Source organism: Bufo bufo, chromosome 1 (genome assembly GCF_905171765.1).
Source record: "Bufo bufo chromosome 1, aBufBuf1.1, whole genome shotgun sequence".
In the NCBI taxonomy this organism is placed as follows: Eukaryota; Metazoa; Chordata; class Amphibia; order Anura; family Bufonidae; genus Bufo; species Bufo bufo.
The window spans coordinates 139,221,910-139,240,178 of record NC_053389.1 but is presented as its reverse complement, the minus strand read 5'-3'; the positions used below and the strand labels follow the sequence as shown (position 1 = coordinate 139,240,178).

The window sequence follows — 18,269 nt, the reverse complement described above, 5'->3', positions numbered from 1 at the left end:
TATAACAACCCCTTGAAGGCCCATTTACTAGTCAACTATCGTCAAGATTGTGAAGGGATCGTTATATAATTGGCCAGTGTGACCGGAGGAAAAGATACCTGACACTCATCCTTACCATTGTGCCACCACAAGAAGTATTTTCCCAGCCATGATTAGAAATGCTCCTCCTAACGACCAAGCACACCTTTAGTCTCCATTCTGTATAGGATCATTTTTTCTCTTTTCACTTCTGGCACAAGGTCTTCTCCAGGGATTCTCCCCAACCGTGGACTTCCCACATATTCCCCTATTCTTCATATCTCCGAATGCAATCCAAAGACACACCTCTTCCGAAAATAGCATATACTGAAGTCAATTCCATGTATAACTTACCCTCTCCCACCTCCAGACTTTAACCCTGATTTCATCAGACTGCATGTACACATGGACATGGACCTCCTGTGTCTGAAATGCTTTTCATATGATCAGTTCTACAGACCCTAGTGACCAGACTGTCAGATATGGATCATCCAAACATCTCCCAGATGGATCATTCTGATGCTGGCATCAGAGATCCTTGGCAGGGGTGATACCAATCAAGCCTAATGCACCTGGCCAGATATACCATTTGCCGTATCATTGGATCAAGTCTCAGAGAACATTTCCTATCACACATAAAAACAGTTCCTCTCCATTGTGCTTTTATTACCTTGGTCACAGTTGTCCCCGTGGTATCCCTGAGGACATTGTTTCAGACACTTCCCACTTGTGTGGTCACAGGATACGTCTTGCTGGCAGGTGCATTTATTTTTGCAGCCAACTCCATAAAATCCTGAGTCGCATTCTGGTGAAGGCAAAGGAGACGGTCAGTAATAAGTCATGTTCTATACATACAACTGCTGTGTAGTTGTAAAACGACAAAAGGGCACCAATTCACATTCCACCTCATGGTAGACTGGATAGGGTTAATTCCTGCCACACATTTCTGTGTTTTTGGAAACACCCTGTATACATGGAAGCAGGTAGCCGAGCTGACTGTCTTAAAGGGGTGGTGCAAGAGTTTAGTACTGGACCTACCCTGAGGATAGGTCATCAATGTAAAATCCCTGCACAGCCCCTTTAAGGCAGCTTGGCTACCTGCTACTATACTGGGTGTCTATACTGGGTATCTGACTGGTGAGGGTCCGACACCTGGCACCGCCGCCAATCAGCTGTTTGAAGAGCGGTCCATGCGAGCGCCGCTTCATGTTCTTTAATCTATGCGGGTGCCGTAGTTTTCCTGTAAGTACTCATTACACTGCACTTACATAGAAACATAGAATGTGTCGGCAGATAAGAACCATTTGGCCCATCTAGTCTGCCCAATACACTGCGTGCAGAATTATTAGGCAAATTAGTATTTTGACCACATCATCCTCTTTATGAATGTTGTCTTACTCCAAGCTGTATAGGCTCGAAAGCCTACTACCAATTAAGCATATTAGGTGATGTGCATCTCTGTAATGAGAAGGGGTGTGGTCTAATGACATCAACACCCTATATTAGGTGTGCATAATTATTAGGCAACTTCCTTTCCTTTGGCAAAATGGGTCAAAAGAAGGACTTGACAGGCTCAGAAAAGTCAAAAATAGTGAGATATCTTGCAGAGGGATGCAGCACTCTTAAAATTGCAAAGCTTCTGAAGCGTGATCATCGAACAATCAAGCGTTTCATTCAAAATAGTCAACAGGGTCGCAAGAAGCGTGTGGAAAAACCAAGGCGCAAAATAACTGCCCATGAACTGAGAAAAGTCAAGCGTGCAGCTGCCAAGATGCCACTTGCCACCAGTTTGGCCATATTTCAGAGCTGCAACATCACTGGAGTGCCCAAAAGCACAAGGTGTGCAATACTCTGAGACATGGCCAAGGTAAGAAAGGCTGAAAGACGACCACCACTGAACAAGACACACAAGCTGAAACGTCAAGACTGGGCCAAGAAATATCTCAAGACTTTTCTAAGGTTTTATGGACTGATGAAATGAGAGTGAGTCTTGATGGGCCAGATGGATGGGCCCGTGGCTGGATTGGTAAAGGGCAGAGAGCTCCAGTCCGACTCAGACGCCAGCAAGGTGGAGGTGGAGTACTGGTTTGGGCTGTTATCATCAAAGATGAGCTTGTGGGACCTTTTCGGGTTGAGGATGGAGTCAAGCTCAACTCCCAGTCCTACTGCCAGTTTCTGGAAGACACCTTCTTCAAGCAGTGGTACAGGAAGAAGTCTGCATCCTTCAAGAAAAACATGATTTTCATGCAGGACAATGCTCCATCACACGCGTCCAAGTACTCCACAGCGTGGCTGGCAAGAAAGGGTATAAAAGAAGAAAATCTAATGACATGGCCTCCTTGTTCATCTGATCTGAACCCCATTGAGAACCTGTGGTCCATCATCAAATGTGAGATTTACAAGGAGGGAAAACAGTACACCTCTCTGAACAGTGTCTGGGAGGCTGTGGTTGCTGCTGCACGCAATGTTGATGGTGAACAGATCAAAACACTGACAGAATCCATGGATGGCAGGCTTTTGAGTGTCCTTGCAAAGAAAGGTGGCTATATTGGTCACTGATTTGTTTTTGTTTTGTTTTTGAATGTCAGAAATGTATATTTGTGAATGTTGAGATGTTATATTGGTTTCACTGGTAAAAATAAACAATTGAAATGGGTATATATTTGTTTTTTGTTAAGTTGCCTAATAATTATGCACAGTAATAGTCACCTGCACACACAGATATCCCCCTAAAATAGCTAAAACTAAAAACAAACTAAAAACTACTTCCAAAAATATTCAGCTTTGATATTAATGAGTTTTTTGGGTTCATTGAGAACATGGTTGTTGTTCAATAATAAAATTAATCCTCAAAAATACAACTTGCCTAATAATTCTGCACTTCCTGTATACTGAATACTATGGATAGCCCCTGGCCCTATCTTATATGAAGGATGGCCTTATGCCTATCCCATGCATGCTTAAACTCCTTCACTGTATTTGCAGCTACCACTTCTGCAGGAAGGCTATTCCATGCATCCACTACTCTCTCAGTAAAGTAATACTTCCTGATATTACTTTTAAACCTTTGCCCCTCTAATATAGAAACATATAGAAGCACTTTTGAGATAAGCATGGAGCGCTGCCTCCTCTTCTAACTGCTGATCGGTAGGAGTGCCGGGTGTTGGACCCCCACCGATCAGATATTGATGACCTATCATGAGGCTAGGTAATGAATATAACAATTCTCTGCACAACCCCTTTAATGAAAACACAATTTTGCATTCTATTTTATGGCCAGCAGGTGGTGCTATATTATTGGTAGTAGTCAGCTATGTATAGCTGGAGCCTGCTGACACTGAGCTCCAAAGTGACGTCTATCACCAAGGAACCAAATTATTTTCTATTCAGAACCAAAGTAAATGTCTTTGCATGAAGTGACCGGAGCCTTTTATTGGATACCTACTATTTTCACAGGATGCTCCCTGATAGCCGGGTTTACAGGTGCACATCCCGTCCCTTTTACCACATTCCAGTGTGTTGCTCTGTACACAAGTGCACTCTTTCGAACAGCCGGGTCCATAAGTCCACTTTGGGCAAACTAAAATACAGAAACAGACATAACGTACTCCGCCTGTCTCTTATGAAGTCATCAAAAGATGCAGCCAGTTGAAAATTCTGATATTTTCCAGGAGACATTCATTATATTTCCCCTTCCTTCTTCTTGTTCTTCCTACTCAAGAGTCAGCAGGAAACCTCCACTACTGCTCTGAATGCAAAGCAACTCAAGGAAAATGAAGCCCCTCCAGTTAAGCCCCACCCCCATGGCACATCATCTGAAACATAAAGTTAGCCAAAGGACAATAGACAACTACTTATTTGCACGTTTTCTCCAACATTAACGGTGTCTGACCCTGGCAGCTCTGATTGGATAAAGTCAGACTGTGCAGGGACACCCCCCCCCCCCCCCCCCCAAGCTGGTAACACCCATCTGGACCTTCCTTACAAACTGTTAGAAATTCATTTATAACTTCTAGCAGGAATACTAAAGGAATGGCACAGCATAGAGTCATAAGAATTGTTATTACATTGGGATGCATGTAGTTACTACAACAGACATGTCAGGAGATGTTACAGGTTCTCTTCAAGAAAAAGTAGGTCAATCCAATGCTTAATATAATAATATATTTTCTTTTTCAGTTTAAAGATCCTATTATTTTCAGTATCTCATATACTATCATCACCTTCCAGTATTTCCTACAGGACCTCTATATTACGCATCAGTGCTGTATAGCTAGTGTATAATAAGAATGTACCGGACCTCAGTATGAACCAGACCTCAGATGGTACATGCAATATGAAGAAAGCCACCTTACCTAAGTGGCAGTAACGTCCATACAGGCCAGCCTCACACAGACAGGCTCCATGGATTTTGTGGCATCGGCCCTTGTTGGCACAGTTACATTTCTTCTTACAGTTTTTACCATAATATCCTTTTGGGCAACCTATAAGAAAAGACAGGTTAAAATTTTAGTAAGAAGTCAAAACCTAAGTCAAATTGTATCTGCAATCAGGGCCCACTAGTGGGAGCTATAAAGCTGATTGCATACTGCTGCTATTAGGTTCCATGTAGAAGGTGTATACAGTAAGCTCCCTCTAGTGGTGGCTGCAGGCAGCCAGAATTCTACGCAGTACAACAGTGGAGATATCAGATTCCTTGCTGCTACTGCAGCTCCATAAGTAGGAGACAGAGTCCTGCAAATGGTAGCCTGTATCCTACTGATGGCAATTTAATGTTCCCACTACTTCCCTATTTTATCATATCTCTCCACCACAGAACTGAGAGGTTCTAGTGTAGGGACTCTTACCATCCTCACAGAACTCCCCGCTCACTCCCTGGGGGCAGCGGCATTGCCCAGTGATGGCGTCACACGTTCCTCCATTTTTACAGTTACATTTCTGGCTACAATTCAGACCAAACGTTCCTTCTGGGCAAGCTACAAAAGAGAAGAGTAATGAAGGTGAATGCAGTGTGAGCCGCATCTGTAAGGTATAAGTCGGCCATCTTGTAACTGTTTATTTTTAAGACAATCAGAGCGAGGAAAGGATTCATTCACTGCATACAGGACTCAATTACTAGACCTCCTCGTTATAAAGCAATAGGGCTGCGTACCACAATGAGGAAAGTGTAAGCAAATACAAAGACTTTTTTAGAACTTACTTTTTTCTTTTCAGCTGTGTGGGGTCTTGTTTTTTGTAAGTTGTACTTTATATACATAATCTATACATTTTGCGGTACAAATTCTGACCCAATATTATAAATAGTGTTTTCTGCCTTTTTTTTTCATTTACATTTTTTTTTAGCTTTATTTGTACATTAAAGCGACTTTAACTTTACACTTTGTCCCCTTACAATCCACTGGAATACTAATATATGGCGGGATATTGTGCCTGTGCATAGATATTTACACATACCATTGTACACAACATATCTTTAGCCTATATCGGGGGCATATACTGCACAGTACCTATAGGCTGTGGCCCTAGGATGGTTGGGGCGGAGAAGGAGGAAGGAAACTGGCAAAGAAGAAGTTGCAGCTCCCAGCCCAGGATAATATGGCTTACTGATAGCACTGCCCCAGGGGATGGAATAAAAAGCAGCCGGAGTGCCCCAGGAGAGAGAGGGCAAGATTCGGTTACTTTGAAGGTCGGAGCTTGGGTGTGATTAGCAAGCAGTGCACCAGGATGGCAGGGCAGAAAACATGATGGGAGAAATAGTTATTGTGTCAAAGCAGCTGCTTCCCCTGCACTGCATCTAGCACTGCAAGATAACACTCTATCATTTTGGGTCCTCCAGCAGTCTTGCTTATTTAATTTAATTATTCAGAGGAGCTGTTTGTAGGCGGATATTGTGAGAGCGCAGTTGTGTCCTTGCCATTGGCCTGCCACTGCTGTACATTTGGGCAGGGTGAGGGGCTCCCCAGGAAGCTCCATTAATGTACCTGTCCATATATGAACAGTGGTCACTGGGACTTCTCCTCGTGTACAATGGTTCAATCAGGTTTTATCACAGGGGTTAAGGGGTTAACTGGGGTATTCTTTGATCACTTCTGCATGAGTGTGTCCGTCTAGTGAAATACTTGAAAACTGTGCCTAATGCTCGTGATCGCAGTGTGACACCTATCATCCTCGGTAAAGGGACTGTTTTCTGCTTTAACCAAGCGGACCTGGTCATTGCCTCCACCATCCGCCAGCCCCTGCTAGCCATCCACTTAACTTCAAGGGTGCCCCAGCCACCACCAGACATTAGGCCCCCAAAAGCCAGGGTGTTGCAATGTGGCCTGAAAAGAGGCCTGGAGAGAGAGACTAGCCACCGTAAGGACTACAACCACCCTCAGTGCAGCCGTCACCACATCCTCTCCACCACCATGCTGTCATGGACGTACCGAGACATACAGACGTCCCGGCCACAGTGAGTGGCAGGAGATCTATGAGGCTGGCAACACGTGGTTTGATCTGACAGGTTTTCCTTGTGGATCAATAGGCGTCTGTGCTGTTTCTGTAATGGCCACATCCCTTTCCTCCAGGTGCTGCTTATGTGATCATTTAACCTTCCTTATTTATAGTTGCTTCTCCCACTATGCTGTGCGGTTTATAGCTTCTGTGCTTGTGGATTGTTTGTGGTTGGATCTCGGCTGAGTTTCTGGTGCTTCCATAGCCTCTTTGAAGTTAAGTCTTTCCTTTCCCTTTTGTATTTTGTTTGGGTTCTGTGTGTTGCATTTCCCTATTGTTTGTATTAGGCCTGAAGTAGACTCCTGTTCGTCCTTCCTTTTGGAGGAACAGGCAGTCTCGTCCGTGCTATTAGTACCAGGGTCCTATAGGGCTAGATAGGACTCTAGGTATTCCTGCGTATGAACTCACCTACCTTTGGGGTCGGTTCATACTGGTAGTCAGTCAGGATTTTGGTTAGGGCTTTCACTAGGAGGTGTCCATCTTCCTTCCCTAGTTCTCAGGCCTGATTCCCTGTTTCCCCTTTCCCTCCTATGCTCGGTGTGGTGTTTCCCTCTCACACCGAAGCGTGACACATGCCTACTCCATTGTGGTCTGTACTACTATACGTCAGTGTGCAGGTGAGTCATAGTATAGTATACAGGAGACAAACAGTATAATGTTAAAGCACTGGAAGAAAATTGGGATTACTTTTTACCTCCAAAGAAACATTTTCACTAAAGAAGAAATGCTCCGACCAAATCCATCTCCTCCTAGTGCAAGTAGCAGGAAAAATTGTATACCCCATTGGAAGTGCGGTAATGCAAATATCAGCGAGCAGTCAGGATGTTAACACTTTGAATGTCATAATCTCCTTCATGCTAAACTGACCGTAAAGTTGTTCCGCCAATTATATAAAGCAGGCGAACAACCTATAAACACACACCCAGACTAGGGAACGCCGGCCAGTCAAAGCAAACACTCATCATGAGCTGAAGATTTATGAGTCTGGTGCCATGAAAAAACAATGACATCCATGTAACGTGATGATGACAAAATTCTAAGTGTGCGTATTCCTGCACTGCTGATTATGCTTCTGCTGTCATCTTCTACGAAGGCTTATATTTTGGTTTACTTATCACTGATCCCGTGTCCTACTCTAGTCACATCCAAAGCTGTGGTCACCCTTGCAAAGGCTAGCATCTGATAGACTGACTTCTTAGGTATAGTTGTGATTGTATGATGCAATTCAACCTGCTGCATTGAATTTTCAACAGCACCATGGGAGACTGGACTCAACTGCATACTAAACGTTGAAATGCTGAATGGAACTACATGAATATTTTTGGCAATGGTTGTGAACATTTGAGACACTATGTTGAATTTACGTTCAGCATCCTGTCCTAATAGAGTTCTTACTATATCTTTATTCATTAATATAATTTAAAATATAAATTCATTAATATATCTTTATAGAGCTCAGTTTTTCTGCTGCCAGTGTCAAATCTACTGCATAGACTTATATTTCAATGAAAACATTCTGGCTGTCTGAAATCACCACTAGAGGGAGCTTACTGCATACAGTTGAATTATTCAGTATATAAACTATATACTCCCTGTAGTGGTGGCTGCAGACATAATTTTATCAGGTAAACCATACCAAGGAGCTCTGTATGACACAGCCGACTACCCAGTCTCCCTTAAACACAACCAGACCAGGGACCTCAAAACCTGCATAAAGTACTACAGCAAAGCAGAAGATATCAAGGTACATTCTGAAGAATCTTAACTGCATCTGGATGTAGCCAACGAAGATCTAGTAGTAGATTTGGGGCAAAGTGGACATCATTGCTTTCCCATAAAAAAATAAAATCGGTGAACAGAAGAAAAAATATTCCAACTAAAATAGTTGTACTCAGCTAGAGAACAGTTCACATAATTCCTTAAAAACCAAAAATCGATACTACACTTTCCAAGACAAGATCTTGAATCCAGGTCTCTGGAGTTTGGCAGTGAGGGAATTTACATTGAACAGGAACCAACAGCCTCAAAATGTTGAAATAATCTGCAGTCACACAAAGTCTTCATAAAGCTGCTCCAAGAACCAGAATAGAATACCACAAGACAGGATTGGGTTCACGGGGCCAAATCAAAGCAACAGGCTGATACAATCCAGATCTCCAACCAAAGCTTCATCAGCTAGCGGCTTGGCTTCTTCGGCATGGATCCTCTGCTGATGTGGCAACCACAACATATCAAGTCAATAGCAAGAAACAACCAAAGTTGGGCAAGAGTTGAACTTCACCTTTATCCTTGGTAGAATCACCCGAATGAGCAAACCCTAGATGGACCACATCACTCATCTCTACTGAGGTATAGGGTTGCATTGAATTCATGAAAACTCTTCCTGTCCAACTTCCTGCTGGTAGTTCAGCTTTATCATAGGAACATTATTTGAATCCAAATCATAATGCACGTCAATGTACACTTATAGTCAAGGCAGTGCGGATGTGGACATTGATATGGATGGAGATTTGGATCTAAACATTTCTTCATGATAACAGAACCATGAGGTATTAATTACTGATTAATGCCACGTGACTTACTCTGGTTGCAGATAAGTCCAGTCCACCCTGCAGTGCACACACAGCTGTCCTCTTCTATGGTACAGGTAGCGCCATTCCGACAGTCGTCACAGGTCAGCGTGCAGTCTGGGCCAAACGTGCCATCAAAACACACTACAATCAAAGCAAGCAGTAGATAGTAACACAATGGATGAACTGGATGGCACCGGCCATTTCAACCCCCTTAAAGGTTCAATAACATTAGACATATCTTTTAATAATCAAAACTTTTTTTTACTTATCGGCAGCATTTTTTTTAAGTGTATCACTGTACTAGTAAGTGATGAAATGTTCTATGTGCTGACATCAGATCAAATAGGATTTACTGGAGGCTGGTCCAAAAAGAAGCAACTCTCATTTTATAGCTTACTGTGAAATTAAATGCAATTACCCGTATATATTCGAGTATAAGCCGACCCGAATATAAGCCGAGGCCCCTAATTTTACCCCAAAAAAATGGGAAAAATTATTGACTCGAGTATAAGACTAGGGTGGGAAATGCAGCTATAATGCAGAGTGTATGTGTATATAATGCACACACTCTACATTATATACACACATCTGCAAGAGGGTGACTCAGATTGATGGGAGTCTGACTCTGACTCCCTGTATTTAATGCAGAGTGTGTGCATTATATACACACACACTCTGCATTAAATACAGGGAGCCATCCACAGATCTCCCCCCTAAACAGTGCCATCCACAGATCCCCCCTAAACAGTGCCATCCACAGATGGCACTGTTTAGGGGAGGGGGATCTGTGGATGGCACTGTTTAGGGGGGATCTGTGGATGGCACTGTTTAGGGGGGAGATCTGTGGATGGCACTGTTTAGGGGAGGGGGGATCTGTGGATGGCACTGTAGGGGGATCTGTGGATGGCACTGCCATCCACAGATCCCCCTACAGTGCCATCCACAGATCCCCCTCCCCGACGCTCACAGCAGTATATTTATAAACTAATCAGTAACTACTTTAACTTTAATCATTGCTTATTGCTGAGCTCTTTACTCTGATTATTTGGATATCTTACTTTGTCTTAGCTCCGGTAATTGCGACCGGGCCCCTAAGTCAGGGGGGCCCACGGGGCCCCCCAGGAGATAATGGGTAAAGCCCTGGATTATTTATTTGGATATCTTACTTTGTCTTAGCTCCGGTAATAGCAGGCAGTGCGGGCGGGCGATGCTCACTCACTGACGTCACGTGCCTGCGCCGCCTAGTGGGAGGAGCAGGCGTGTGACGTCAGTGAGTAAGCGCCGCCCCCCGCACTGCCTGCTATTACCGGAGCTAAGACAAAGTAAGATATCCAAATAAATAATCCAGGGCTTTACTCATTATCTCCTGGGGGGCCCCGTGGGCCCCCCTGACTTAGGGGCCCGGTCGCAATTGCGACCGCTGCGACCCCTATAGCTACGCCACTGTTGGTCTGTATTATGGCAATGTAAGTTGCCATAATACAGACCTAGACTCGAGTATAAGACGAGGGGGCTTTTTGAGCACAAAAATATGTGCCAAAAAACTCGTCTTATACTCGAGTATATACGGTACATCATTTTTGAGAGTCCTCAATTAGCAATTAGCAGACCGCAAAAATGGATACAGTTGTGTGCAGGAGGCCTTAAATAATGCAAATAAAGTATGTGAGTGTAGACAGAAGGAGTGAGAGGCGGAGCTATTGGTGAGGAGTCGGTGATGTCACTTGATGATATCACAGGGGTTTACATTATCTGGGTTCCAGATTACAAAACACTTCAAAGATAGGTCATCAATATCTGAACGCTGGGTATCCAACTCCGGGCATCACTGCCAATCAGCTGTTGGAAGATGCCCGATGCTGCGGCTTCTTCCTCGACCTGTGATGTCACATTCATCGATCACATGGCCTTTGTGCATCTGATTCCCACTCAGTGAATGTATGGCACTGTTCTTGATATATTATGAAGAGGATGCATCACTTGTCTGAGTGCTTCAGCCCCTTAAGGCTTAAATAGCTGCTCGTAGGGGTGCTTGGAATCTGGCACCCTCTTATCTGATACTGATGACCTAATCTGAGGATAGGTCATCAATATTCAACTCCCAGAAAACCCTTAAGCTCTTTTAAAATTTTGTCTATATAGATGTTTAAAGAGACTCTAACATTTTTGAACCTTTTTTTTCTGTCTTTTTTTTTTGCCTCCATTTTATTATACTTTTGCACCCCCCTCCCCCTCCCATACATGCAATGTGAAGAATATTCAGCTAATCACTCTTCTGTATTATGAGAACCATATGCACTAATAAGTCAGTGTAAAGAGGGATTATGTTACCATTTAATGGCACCATAATCCCCCAATGAGACAAGATTCCTGGTATAAGCTAACTGGGGTTAAATCCAGTAATAACCAGTAAGTGGATAGGTTTTCAAGGGTGATTTCATGAAGGGGGAGATTAGTGTAATGCTGATGGATGAACAGCAATGATGATTTTTTTGCTTGCCTACCGAATGACTCAGACAGTGTGTGTTCTCCTCGCAGTTCTGCTTCTTCATCTTCATCATAATCATCATCAAATATCTGGGAGAATTCATCCCGCAATAATGTCACCTGGGGAATGGAGTGTTCAGCAGGGTGCTGCCCGGGATTAGTTTCCTGAAGACCTGGGAAGAGAGAAGAAGCTTAGCAAAAAAAAAAAAAGGTTGACTAGTTTCCATTTTGTGGATAAGCAAGAAGAAAAGTACAGATGTAAGGGAGTATGACTGCAAGACCAGACTACGCAAGGTTTGTTTGTAGTCTGTAACTATGGAGACCCATTGGTCTGCATAGGAGCTGTATAAAAACAACAGCAGGACATTTCTAATCAAGACTATTTTTAAAGTTAATCTATTTTCTTTATTTTAAATGCTTCAGAGCTATTCAAGATAGGATTGAAAAAGTAGGCATAGCCCTTAAAGGGGTTGTCCCACGAAAATATTCTACCATTTTTAAAGGGTACCTGGATCTGAATACTTTCGTAATTGCATTTAATTCAACATGTAGTATAGCCACTGAGTTATTCAATAAAATGTATCTGTATAGCGCCACCTGCTGTTTGTTTTTTTTCTTATTTCTTTGCCCTGCTCACTGAGATGGCCGCACATGCTCAGTTTCATCCTTCAACTGCCTCCTGAGCTGTGATAGGAAGAGCATGGACATGCCCCCTGAGCTGCTGGATCTGATTACTTTCGTAATTGCATTTAATTCAACATTTAGTATAGCCACTGAGTTATTCAATAAAATGTATCTGTATAGCGCCACCTGCTGTTTTTTTTTCTTATTATTTCTTTGCCCTGCTCACTGAGAAGGCCACACATGCTCAGTTTCATCCTTCAACTGCCTCCTGAGCTGTGATAGGGAGAGCATGGACACGCCCCCTGAGCTGCAGCAGAAAAGACACTCCCCTTGAGCTGTCAGCTTGATATAAATCTAGGAGAGCAATGAATGGGCAGATGTCTGGATCCATGTGAGGTACAGGGCTGGTTCTAGCTTTAATGCTATGTAGTATATGATGTCTGATTTAGACTTTTTACATTAGTCATAGGATAGCCCCTTTGAACAGTCCAAACAAGCTTTAAATAGTGTACTTATAATGGTATGGTCCAAGGTATGTGAGTATTACCACTACAGCCTTTTCCATCAGTGTTCAGTCTGTATCCAGGATTACAGCTACACTGGAACGATCCAGGAAGATTTTCGCAAACTTGATGGCATCCTCCATTGTTTGATAAGCATTCATTTACATCTATATGGAGATTACATTGGATTAGTGGTAGGATTTACAGTCAGGTCCATAAATATTGGGACATCGACACAATTCTAAACTTTTTGGCTCTATACACCACCACAATGGATTTGAAATGAAACAAACAAGATGTGCTTTAACTGCAGACTGTCAGCTTTAATTTGAAGGTATTTACATCCAAATCAGGTGAACGGTGTAGGAACTACAACAGTTTGCATATGTGCCTCCCACTTGTTAAGGGACCAAAAGTAATGGGACAATTGGCTTCTCGGCTGTTCCATGGCCAGGTGTGTGTTATTCCCTCATAATCCCAATTACAATGAGCAGATAAAAGGTCCAGAGTTCATTTCAAGTGTGCTATTTGCATTTGGAATCTGTTGCTGTCAATGCTCAAGATGAGATCCAAAGAGCTGTCACTATCAGTGAAGAAAGCCATCATTAGGCTGAAGAAAAAAAAAAAAAAAAACATCAGAGAGATAGCAAACACATTAGGCGTGGCCAAAACAACTGTTTGGAACATTCTTAAAAAGAAGGAGCTCAGCAACATCAAAAGACCCGGAAGACCACGGAAAACAGCTGTGGTGGATGACCGAAGAATTCCTTCTCTGGTGAGCCTCAAAAACAGGAAGGCCAGATTAGAGTTTGCCAAACTACATCTAAAAAAGCCTTCACAGTTCTGGAACAACATCCTATGGACGGATGAGACCAAGATCAACTTGTACCAGAGTGATGGGAAGAGAAAAGTATGGAGAAGGAAAGGAACTGCTCATGATCCTAAGCATACCACCTCATCAGTGAAGCATGGTGGTGGTAGTGTCATGGCGTGGGCATGAATGGATGCCAATGGAAATGGTTCTCTTGTATTTATTGATGATGTGACTGCTGACAAAAGCAGCAGGATGAATTCTGAAGTGTTTCGGGCAATATTATCTGCTCAGATTCAGCCAAACGCTTCAGAACTCATTGGACGGCGCTTCACAGTGCAAATGGACAATGACCCAAAGCATACTGCAAAAGCAACCAAAGAGTTTTTTAAGGGAAAGAAGTGGAATGTTATGCAATGGCCAAGTCAATCACCTGACCTGAATCCGATTGAGCATGCATTTCACTTGCTGAAGACAAAACTAAAGGGAAAATGCCCCAAGAACAAGCAGGAACTGAAGACAGTTGCAGTAGAGGCCTGGCAGAGCATCACGAGGGATGAAACCCAGCGTCTGGTGATGTCTATGTGTTCCAGACTTCAGGCTGTAATTGACTGCAAAGGATTTGCAACCAAGTATAAAAAAGTGAAAGTTTGATTTATGATTATTATTATGTCCCATTACTTTTGGTTCCTTAACAAGTGGGAGGCACATATGCAAACTGTTGTAATTCCTACACCGTTCACCTGATTTGGATGTAAATACCTTCAAATTAAAGCTGACAGTCTGCAGTTAAAGCACATCTTGTTCGTTTCATTTCAAATCCATTGTGGTGGTGTATAGAGCCAAAAATTTTAGAATTGTGTCGATGTCCCAATATTTATGGACCTGACTGTAATTCCAATCTTGTTCCATCTATGTCAAGCTACCTAGTAGTTTACACTGTGCTTCATTTACCAAAATAAAATACCATGACCCATTTACCATCACATCCACAGCCGTCCATGTTGAGGCGGTAACCAGAGTAACAGGCACACTCGTAGCCCCCGACATAATTGGAGCACTCTTGCTGACAGCAGGAAGCACCATTGGCGCACTCATCGGCATCTGCACAGAAAGAAAACTGATAAGCCAAGGGATTTTAGTAACAGTTTCTTATAGGAAACAATAAAAGCTGCATGTGATAAAGGCTTGCTATAGATGTGAGTTGATTAAACTCAAGGGGGTTATCCCACGAAAACAAAAATAAAATTTTTCAAACCAGCACCTGGCTCTGAATACATTTTTAAGTTGAATGTAATTAAAAATTCAGTATAGCCGCTGAGTTATTCACTGAAATCTATCTGTATAGCGCCACCTGCTGTTTGCTTTTTTTTTTAATTCCTTGTCCAGCTCATTGAGATGGAAGCACATGCTCAGTTCCATCCTTCAATTGCCACCAGCTGCATCACAAAGGACACTCTCACTGAGAAGGGACACGCCACCTCCCCCTGAGCTGCCAGCTTGAAATAAACCTAGCTAAACAATTAGAGCAATGAATGGGGAGATCTCTGGATCCATGTGAGATACAGGGGTGATTCAAGCTTTGTTAGAAAGAGGCTGCCATGTACTGTATGATGTCTGATTTTCTTTTTTTACATTATTCATGGGATAAGCCCTTTAATTAAGTTAAAGTGTAACTGCCATTCTATTTTTATTTGTGTAATGTATAGGGGCAGTGATGCTGACCATTTTTGTAATATACTTTAATTACTGAAATCATATATTTTTATTAGAAAAATAGCTCTAAAGTGGCCCATTTTGAGCCTTAGCAGCGCTCCTCTGTCTTCTGTTTACATAACTGTGGAGACTTGCTCAATACTGACTGTGTTATGTAAACAGAAGACAGAGGCGCGTCGCTAATGCTCAAAATGGGCCACTTTAGAGCTATTTTTCTAATAAAAATGTATGATTTCAGTAATTAAAGTATATTACAAAAATGGTCAGCATCACTGCCCCTATACATTACACAATTAAAAATAGAACGGCGGTTAGTCTTAAAACTTAATTAGGAGACTTGGGAAGCAAACACTTAGCAATGATCTTAATAAAACAAAACAAACTGAGGTCTGCTGTATACTTACTGGTACAGCATGTAATAATACACACTAATGCTACCAGGTCAGGTCAATGGCCATGGGTCTCTAAATTGTAACTTTGTTTGTACCCTATAAACCCTAAATAAAATATAGCCACATCTTGAAAAGACTTACCCTATCCCTCTTTAGATAACCACAGTGTACTGGGAAGGGGTGAGTGAATTGGTAAAAACTGTTTTTGATGTTGAGCTCAGTATGACTATACCGGTGTGTTTGTTAGGAGTAGTGAGTATGCCGAACTCAATGGCCGAAAAAAGATTAGCTATCATCAGGGTTTTATATCAGGCCAGGAAGGTAATAGCTTTTCATTGGATAGATAGGCAACCGCCATCAGTGGACGAATTGGTAAAAAAAATACATGGGTTGATTAGTCTTGAAAATTATGTATATCAAAAAAGGAACTGCTTAAAAAAGTTTGAGAAAATATGGTCGTTATGGATTCAACATTATAATCTGCAATTGTAACAGAATGAGAGAGTGTGCAAGAGAATGTGTGTAGTATGGGAAGGAATAGAAGGGGGGGGGGGCAGAGAACATAAATAAGATAGATAGCTTTAAGGGTTTCGGAAATAGGGGGATAACCGGTACGTCTATACATTTCTGATTATTTAAGTAAAGCATGTCACATGGCACATAACTGCATGGTTCTGAATTAAGGTACTGAGATAACGCAAAACTAAGATAATGATATGTCAGATATAATGATGCAATGTTTTCTACTCATAATTGTCTCATGGGGTATGTTGGGAGGAGGGAGGGAGGGGGAAAAGTGGGAGACAGGGCTCTGTCTTTTGTTAAAATGGAAAATCTTCAATAAAAAGAATCTGATTCAAAAAAGATAACCACAGTGTTTTCCCCATCAGTCAGGGTATAACAGTGGACATATCAGGTAGGAAACATCAATGACACATAAGAATAAATGGCCTAATAAGTAAAGTATATGGTGGATTGTAAGATACCACGAGCACCAGAAACAACAATAAAGGCTAAAGGAGACCATCTACTGAAACCTCAACGAAGAAGTGTCTGGTCACCTGGTAGAATATTATATTTTGTACTAGTTGCAATATGGCAGAGCCCAATTTCTGTTTTCTGTTGGCTACACTGAAACAGCTGATTGGCAGGGGTGGGGGTGTAGGACCCCCCCCCCCCCCTTCCCAATCAGATATTGATGGCCTAGCCTGAGAATAAGTCATTAATAACAAAACACTGGAATACCCATTAAAGATGATCAACTGCCTTTCCATTGGTTTTGGCACAAAGTCTATAGTCAGTGGTGCAAGCTCTGGATGCCCAGGCTATCAGCGTCAGTTTGGCCCCTTTTGGGAAGCAAACTCTCTCTACTGGGTCTTTACAGTGTTTCTCATTCCTATTCATTTACAGCAAGCAGAGATCTTGAAAATGCCTATGAAATGAAACACCAAGTATATTAGAAAGTTGCAGAACTTTACTAGCATAACACCAGAACAACCCGCTTAAGTCATGTCTGAAGCTCCCGGGGCAGCACTGTAGACTTACACGATCTCCTGTTGGATAATCTTGCTTAAACAATTTAATTTCGCTGGTGGCGATATCTGTATCTATCTGGCTCGTGCGTGACTGGAGTGTGAAGAAGCAGCCAGCGTTCGATCCTGGATATAATACAACACAAACCATCTCCATAAAGAGAAGCAGCTGTGGACTGTCAACCAGAGGATAAATAGTCCGTGCACTGCACCAACACCTGTGCCGTCCCACAGCATGGCATCAGTATGGGTAGATGTGTCATGTGTAGTGCATGCAGCTTTCTTATGTTATGCCACCCCTCTTACCCTGCCCAGTCCCCCTGCCCATACCCAACAAGTCTCTTTTTGCCTATAAACAGTAATAGTGCCATTCCTTGTTTAACAAACAGTGGTCATGCCTTCTTAGGTCTGCCCAGACATATAATATAGACGTATAATATATATATATATATATATATATATAATGCCCCCTTAGTGGTCACAGTGTGATGCCCCCTTAGTGCCCCTAGACAGTATAATGACCCCTTATTGCCCCAGAGTATAATGGTCTCTTAGTGAACCACACAGTATAATGCCCTCCTATATAGTATAATGACCCCTAAGTGCCCCCACCCAGTACAATGCTGGCCCGTACTGCTCACATCCAGAAATAGTGCCCCTAAAAATAAAAAAAGTACTCACCTAGTCCCATTCCCACAACCAATGAAGCAGATCACTAGGTCTCCTCCAGTCTCTGCTGTCTGTGTCTCAGCCCAGCAGGCACAATGACTTCACTGCATCTCTCTTGCCTCTGCCAAGCCACAGATGGCAGGGGTCACAGGGTGACCTCTGGATTCAACTGTATCTGCATCCTGAGACGTTGAGATTGGAACATGACACCGGCCTTTTGGGACAGCAGGACAATCCTGGATTTCAAGTGCTGTCTTGCTGGATCCAGGATGGTTTGGAGGAATAGCTGTTGAAAATTAAAAACTCCCAGCATATTGGCTGCCATAGCACGCTGGGAGTTTATAGTTTGCATCAACCTGAAAGAGCTGGAGGGACTCACCTGGGAGACTATGTGAGGCCGAGCTGGATGTCAGGCCCCTGACAAATGTTTAGCAAAAGCTTCAATAGTCTTA

General features: G+C 42.7%; 1 protein-coding gene across 3 annotated transcripts in view; it reads right to left on the bottom strand.

Moving 5' to 3' along the window:
• MEGF6 (multiple EGF like domains 6) overlaps positions 1–18,269 on the bottom strand; it is a 454,527-nt gene that overhangs the window by 42,822 nt on the left and 393,436 nt on the right. For 2 of the 3 annotated variants that reach the window (XM_040429983.1, XM_040429994.1), the window contains 8 exons: positions 14,490–14,612; positions 12,742–12,864; positions 11,588–11,743; positions 9,093–9,224; positions 4,866–4,994; positions 4,374–4,502; positions 3,464–3,598; positions 689–823 (listed from right to left, as the gene is read on the bottom strand). In XM_040429983.1, coding sequence (XP_040285917.1) covers positions 689–823; positions 3,464–3,598; positions 4,374–4,502; positions 4,866–4,994; positions 9,093–9,224; positions 11,588–11,743; positions 12,742–12,864; positions 14,490–14,612 — 1,062 coding nt within the window. The remainder of the gene's footprint in view (positions 1–688; positions 824–3,463; positions 3,599–4,373; positions 4,503–4,865; positions 4,995–9,092; positions 9,225–11,587; positions 11,744–12,741; positions 12,865–14,489; positions 14,613–18,269) is intronic. The other variant, XM_040429988.1, reaches the window with a different exon arrangement.